The sequence below is a fragment of the Sinocyclocheilus grahami genome, unplaced genomic scaffold (assembly GCF_001515645.1).
Source record: "Sinocyclocheilus grahami isolate Dianchi unplaced genomic scaffold, SAMN03320097.WGS_v1.1 scaffold148.1, whole genome shotgun sequence".
Lineage (NCBI taxonomy): Eukaryota > Metazoa > Chordata > Actinopteri > Cypriniformes > Cyprinidae > Sinocyclocheilus > Sinocyclocheilus grahami.
The window spans coordinates 1,422,726-1,430,760 of NW_015505327.1; the positions used below are offsets into that span (position 1 = coordinate 1,422,726).

Below are 8,035 nucleotides of genomic sequence, written 5' to 3' on the forward strand. Positions count from 1 at the left end.
TAAGATTTATAAATGTACATTTAAATAGTTTGTTAATCATTTACATACACTTTCTAAATGATCATATGAACTCCTAAATAACTGGTTTGTAAATAACGTAATAATTTAGAAACGATGAAAATACAATTATTAAACATTATACATATACTCAAGAACAAAACATTTATAGCTGTATTTATAAACTGCTTACTAGTGCCTTTTAATGTTGGAACAATGCTTTATAAAGGATGAATTGACTATTTACTAATGCTTAACTAATGATTCATAGTGTTACCAATGTATTTAATGTTTAAGTTTTGAATATTAACTGACATTAATATATGCAATATATGTATTGTTCATGTTAATTAATATAGTTAATGTTAATAACTGAAACCTTATTGTAAAGTGTTACTAACGTTTTATATATTGTTCTGTGTATGTGTGTTCCACAGTCTTGATGGTTTGGATTAACCCTTTAATTGCCGTATCCCTTAAAACCAGACTGACAGACGGTTAGTGTAAATGCATGTGCCCGCTGTGCACCGTTCTCCTGATGCCTCCGGGGTGGCGTTTGCACTGACGGCTTGGGCCCGCCATCGCTGCTTGCAGCTATATTTATTATTATTATTATTATTATCAGGCTAGCAATACTATCTAATTAATATTAGGGCTTATTTGTTCCATCATATTTCTTTTTCTGCATTTTTACAGTGTTACAACTAATCACACACGATTGAATTGAGCTTATGAATGCAGCGGCCAATCAGAGACGTTCAGATGAGTCATTGCTGAAACACCGGAGTTTAGTTGATCAGTGTGCACACTCGCTGACTGAATTCTGCTCTCTCGCGAATTATAATGTTACAATGTTTCTATTTAACTGTTATGTTAAATACAAATTCAGTCATATTAAAAATATTTTGAGACCTGACATCCATGTGCTACATATGTACTGTAGATCAAAACAAACAAATGCTCAGTAATATTTTTTTTAAATGAGAGAAACCACTTATTTCAAATAGACTGCAGTTTCAGGTTGATACGAAATAAAACAAGATGTGCAATGTAGAAAAAACACAATAATAAGAATGAATGATGTTTTTCAGGTAAGACAATAGCACATCTTTTGCACATAGAACTCAGCTGTCACGTTAAACAACATGCAGACTCATGCTCTCTGCATGCATCAAGTGACAAGAGTTATTTGAAACATAAAAGGTGTAATAAAAAAACATAAAAGGTGTAAATAAAATAGACAATCAACATTATTTGACATTTGAAAATAGTTTTGGTTATTTGTCATATAGTCCGCCTCTGCCATATTAATTAGGCCTACACAGTATCAGTCATCAGCAACATGGCAAACATTCGTGTCGATCATATAGATACATATAGTATGGCTATGCATATGATATAATATGAAGTGTCCATAATTGTCGCATCCGTAACACGTTATTATGGTTGTTCAGAGCAAAGAAGGGAGATGAGTTAATCATTATTAGAAAGGACATAATTTGCCTTTGTACAGAAAGTTTCTAGTTTTGTAGTATTTATAATTATTATTATATGATATTTACTTGCCAGGGACATGACACAGCACTGAAGCATCATGATTTCATAAATCTAGCACTTATAAGTCCATAAATCATCGCTATTAGGACAAAGTGAGTGTATTTATTTTTCAGACAGGTCTACAAAATGCTTACTGTTGACATACATTTAAAAAAAATGGTTGGGCTTTGACCCATCTTATGAAAACATAAAATATATAGTTGGATGAAAATTTTATTTTACTATTGGTTCATAGTACCTCATTTGTGGTGGATAAACATTATGTATTCCTTCAAATTTCTATTGAAGCATGTTAACGCTGTAAAATACAGACCTAAATGCAGAATTTAAATAGGGTTTTGTTTTTTTTGCCATGGTAAGGTTGACATTTGCATTTAATTGCTCCTACATTTTCTTCTTGGAACATAATACTGCCATGAACATTTAAAAAATACCTCAACTAATATAGTGAAAAATGCCAAAAACTGATTTGTCAGAACATCTGAAGTGGTCCTCATATAAATTGCTACATCAGCAAATTGTGTAAAGGCCTGTTCACAACAAGGACGATAACTATAAAAACGACGATAAAGCTATAGTTCTAAAAATTGTTCTCAATATTAAAGAATTTCAGTCCACACCATAGCTACAATGATAAAGGCACAGAGAAACAATATCGTTGGAATCACTTTCAGAATTTTTTTTTTCTGCTGATGAATGATAAAAATATTTGACACCCAATCAGAATCAATCCTGCTATAACAAGCTCGAGAATTTAAAGCGGCAGTCGAGTGTGCGCTCTGAATAAACGGATTATACTGTCTGCTGATGTGGACGCTAATATAGTTATCTTTATAGTTATCGTTTTTGGTGTGAACAGGACTTAAGCCTCAGATTTACAGGTACAGTTAGGGTTTAGTAAATCATCAACTACTGTTAACTGAAAAATAAACCAACATGTGTATATGGTTTTAGAAGGCGGCAGTGTGGCTTCACACCTTTTTGATGCTGCTGGCATATTGCTTCATGGCGATCTTCTCCACTGTGCTCTCAAAACCAAAGAAAGATTTGATGTCCAGACTGGCAGATTGTTCAAAACATGTCCATTCTTCATTTTCTGGGTGAACCTACATTGGACAACAGGACACATGCCAACTTTGTTAAACTGCCAGTAAGAGAGTATAAAAATAATGTTGTCAGTATCCAATATTTCTACATCAGTTGAAGTAGTTGAGAATAGTATAACAACTAGAAGTAACAGATACTGACTTCACTATTTGAACAACCAGATCAGATCTGAGCAAAAGAACACACTGGACATTTACTCCATGAGTTAAAATTTGAAAAGCAAATCAGAATTGCATGAGTTGTATGCACTGTGAACAAAACAACACATGTGTTACATTAGCCACATTTTGGCTAACCTTCCAGAGAACCTAAGATAGTGATATTGTACCTCAGAACTTCTCCTCTGTAACACTCCCATAAATAGAATCTTCAGAGGAGGCCTTAGATGATCTGACCCCATTAACTTTCTCATCATTTACTCGGGCATGATGCACACGGCTACTTTACTTCAGCATTGCATAGTATTACCTGAATAATCTCTAAAAACTAAAGCAAGTCACTAGTAGCTCTATAGAAATTTAGATGCTTACTCCAGCACCGTAAAAAGGTGGAAACCAAATCATGGTGGAACTGATGCAAAATACTGAGTTGGAAAATCAAACCTTAAAGCTGTACGGAACAGTTCAGAGCAGTGTTTCCGAACCCTTTTTATTCCAAGGCCCCCTTCCTCTCCGAATCAATACAAGGTCCCCCATCCTTTTCTATTTACAAAAATCTTTGTATTCTAGTGTTATTACAAAATAGTGTTCTTCTTTTAGTGTTCTTTTTTGGAATCATATTTGGAATCATACTTTGCAAAAATGTCACTGCAGACATTCTATAAACTTAAAAGTACTCAGCTCAATTATACAGTAACTTTAACAAATAAGCAGACGTTAACCTGCCATACCAAACAAGACCACAGGGAGATGCCAAAAAACTGCATATAGCTACTCTATGGATCAATTTAGAATTACTTGCACACCAAAATACAAATGAAAAATAAAAACATTCTGAATGTGTGGAAACTCAGTCTAAAGGTAGGTTGACGTCATCAGTGAACAGTTCCTCTGTCAGAACAAGAAATCGTGTCTATGTTTGTAGCATCTGATGCCCATATGTACATAAACACCACTGGTTCTCACAAACTTCTCCAAAACATGCCTCTTTGGCGTTATAAAACACTCACAGTACATTCGTTTTGACAACTACGCAAATATATTGTACTGTGTTCTTGCAGAAAAATTATGTTATAGTTAACAGTGTGCCGAGCGCACACACACACGGTTTGTTTGCGCATCTATACTAACAGATTCATGCACAGTGTAGCGAATTTAGCTCACAACAGGAAATATGAATAATTAACCATAACAAACAGTTAACTACTCCTGTAGGTCACTGTAATCATTTTTAACTTGATCACAGTCATCGTCATCCATCAAAACTTTACTAGTTCAACACTGGTTTGCTTTATTCAACCTCACGCAGAGGTTCTGTGTTTTGAGCAGCCGTTCAGTCTGTATTTCACACAGCATGATGGCAAACAGATGGGCTGTATACATATGATAGAGGAGCAGCTTTGTTATTTATTTTATTTTTTTAATTGAATGTATTAATCCAAAGATTAGTGAATTATATCAATATATTCAAGTTATCTCAAACTCTGAGGATTGATTTTCCCAGCAGGACAATGCTCCATTCCAATCAAGTCATGTCATTCAAGGTGTGGATGGAGGACCACCAGATCAAGACCCTGTCACGGCCAGCCCAATCTCCAGACCTGAACCCCACTGAAAACCTCTGGAATCTGATCTAGAGGAAGATGGATGGTCACAAGCCATCAAACAAAACTGAGCTGTTTGAATTTTTGCACCAGGAGTGGCATAAAGTCACCCAACAGCAACGTGAAAGACTGGTGGAGAGGTTATTCCACCAAATATTGATATCTGAAATATCCCTAAGTTTAAACATTAGTATTGTGTTGTTTAAAAATGAATATGAACTTGTTTTCTTTGCATTATTTGAGGACTGAAAACACTGCATCTTTTTTGTTATTTTGACCAGTTGTCATTTTCTGTAAATAAATGCTCTAAATGTTTATTTTGAATTTGGAAGAAATGTTGTCAGTAATTTATAGAATAAAATAAAAACGTTCATTTCACTCAAACACATACCTATAAATAATGAAACCAGATAAACTGATCATTTTGCAGTTGTCTCTTAAAGGGGTCATATGATGCGATTTCAAGTTTTCCTTTCTCTTTGGAGTGTTACAAGCTGATTGTGCATAGATAAGATCCCTGAAGTTGCAAAGACTAAAGTCTCAAAACCAAAGAGATATTCTTTATCAAAGTTAAGACTCTGCCACGCCCCCCTAAAACGGCTCATTCTAACACGCCCCCAAATATCTACCTCACTATGTGGAAATATTAGCATAATGCCGCCCAATTGTTCACGTAAAGAAAGAAGGCGTGGTTTCAGTAACAGCAGTTAGTGTTGAAGAAGCCATGTCAGGGAGACGCTGTGTGTTTCTAGGTGAAAGCAAAAGCACGCGAGCGACAGAGAGAGAGCGAAAGAGAGCAAGACACATCACAATGGAGTCAGCCGTCTTAACCGTGGCTTGTGTACTGCAAACACATATTCATCACGGTGTCGGTCACGAGACTGTTCCCCTTTCAGGCTTTCTTTACATTTATTTTGAAAGATGAAGCTCGCGATTATGGTAAGGGACGTTACATTTCCGACTAGTGCTTACGGTGTTCGGCCAATCACAATGCACTGGGTCAGCTGGCCAATCAGAGCAGACTGCGCTTGTCGGAAGGAGGGACTTTGTAGAAAACAAAGCGTTTGAGAGAGGCGGGGCATAGAGGACTTACAATAATGTACAGTATTTTTTAAATAATGTGTTTTTTGAACATTAAAGCATGTCAACATATTCTGTTACACCAAATACACAAAATAATGATCCTTAAAAAAAGCATCATATAACCCCTTTAAGTTTCTACAGAGATGTAGGATGGATTCGCCATTATTGAACATTAAAAACATATGTAATGTCGGTTTCATTCATACTGGTCACCAGAGGGCACCCTCACGCAGAAACTCCACATATGCATCACAGAAGTAATAGAACTCATGATTTTTCAGGAAATTCCTAATATGGATAAAGGCATCGCTATCGCTGTAACTAAATAAAAAGAAGATAGAAACGCTTAAACTAATCAAATATGAAGACAAACTCACGACTGCAACAATATATGGTTTATCGGTGTTCTTCAAACCATCTTGGGTATTTTCATAAGTAGATTTATAATCCATTGCTAATCGACATCCCTTTATTACAGTATAGAAAATATTTTCTGCCTCATTCTGTGATAAGAAGCAACATCAGGTCACAAAAGGAAATTATTTGACATTGTCTTCCTGTTTGTTGCTGCCATGTGTTTTCAGTTTGAGCTCCGTCAAGTTAATTCTTTGACTATTTTTGATCTTAAAATCAATTTTATACGCCATCATTTTCGTTTCTATAACGTGTGAATATACCCCTTATCGTATTTTACAACAAAAACAATGTTGTTTGTTATCACTAGTTTTATTTTGATTTCCCGAGTCTGCTATTAGCTTATAGCCCGTTAGCATCACCAGCGTGGTTGCCGCTAATCGCGCTTACATTGCTAATACTCTATTCACACACATTACCATTGTTTTACTCACTGTTACTTGCTTTAATGGCGGACGTGTGTCTACCACCTTTGAGTGCAGGTGAGCACACGTTCGAGCTGCATTCAGTGCGGAGTTGGTGTTGCAACAATATATAGTGATATCCTCAATGTTACTCAGAAAACAGGATACAGGTTTAACTCATTCTAAATACTTCTGCTTAATGTTACACTGTGAGATATGCAAAATAAATCTATCGTATCTCTTGCCCTGGCTACTCTGTATAGATCACCATGGCCGTATAAAGATTTCCTAAAAGAACTTGCAGATTTCCTCTCAGACCTATTGGTTACTGTTGATAAAGTGCTAATTGTCTGAGATTTTAACATTGACATTGATAATACAAATGATGCTTGCGTTTACTGACCTAATAAACTCTTTTGGAGTCAAGCAAAACATCACCGGGCCCACTCATCGTTTTAATTATACGCTAGATTTAATTATATCACATGGAATCGATCTTACTGATATACAGGTGCATCTCAATAAATTAGAATGTCGTGGAAAAGTTAGAGAAAAACGTACTGTGCCATGGTACAACAGTAATACCCATTCTCTCATAGTCTCATAGTCTTGAGCGCAAACGGAGAAAAACCAACTTGGAAGTTTTTAGAATTGAGTGGAAAAACAGTATGTCCAGCTATAGACAGGCTCTAAAAGCTGCCAAGACAGAGCATATCCACAAACGTATAGAAAATAACCAAAACAATCCAAGGTTTTTATTTAGCACAGTGGCTATTAACAAATAACCAGCCGCCACCCGATCTAAATATTCCCTCACAGTTTAATAGTAATGACTTTATGAATTTCTTCACTGATATCTCTTTGGCCAAGCATTCAAATAACGCATCTCATAATCTTGTACTGCAGTTATATTTGATCAAATGCATATTATTATTCTTTAGCTTGGGTTAAACAAATTAATTTTGCTTGGTTGGAACAGCAGCTACGCTAATTTTGTCTCTATTTGTATCGGTTTTTGCCACAGGATTGACATCCCGTGGTAACTAGGATTTACACAAGCTTCAGTCTGGATCCAGAACACCAGAGAAGAGATCATACCAACCCCTCAGAGGACCTCAGATGATGCCAACCCTGAAACAACATACAGAACTAACAAATTTTGCTATAAGTTTGATTGCATCATATAATAATTGCTGTTAATAGTGTTCATCGTCTGTTTGATAATGTCTTTAATTGATTTTTCCGTACATTTCTGCCATATGTACATTAACTGACAGTCACCACTGATAAGCTACTACTAATGGTGTGATGTGTATAAAAACGTGTTATGATGTTCTCTTTTGTTGGACAACAGGTTTAGAAATGCTTCTTATTATGATAAGTACTTGTACTTTCTGGATCTGTCCGCTGCTTTTGACACAGTTAACCACCAGATCCTCCTGTCAACCCTCATGGCAGAGGGCATATCAGGAACCGCACCCCAGTGGTTCAAGTCTTACCTCTCAGATACATCCTTCAAGGTATCTTGGAGTTGTGAGGTGTCCAACTCGCAACCAGGGGCGGTTCTAGAGCATTTTAAATGGGAGGGGGGGGGCCAGGCTGGGACACTGCCTTAATAGAGGATGGCCACAGGGGGCAGGGGGAGGAACCCTATTAAGAAGTGCTAACCTGCAAATGCTATCTTATCAAATGCAATATTTATCAATGTAAC

General features: G+C 36.2%; 1 protein-coding gene across 1 annotated transcript in view; it reads right to left on the bottom strand.

Moving 5' to 3' along the window:
* Window positions 1-8,035, bottom strand: part of LOC107591922 (SEC14-like protein 1) — an 81,352-nt gene that overhangs the window by 22,242 nt on the left and 51,075 nt on the right. Inside the window, exon 6 of the mRNA XM_016281206.1 lies at window positions 2,532-2,660. Within this exon, the coding sequence (XP_016136692.1) occupies window positions 2,532-2,660 (129 nt within the window). The remainder of the gene's footprint in view (window positions 1-2,531; window positions 2,661-8,035) is intronic.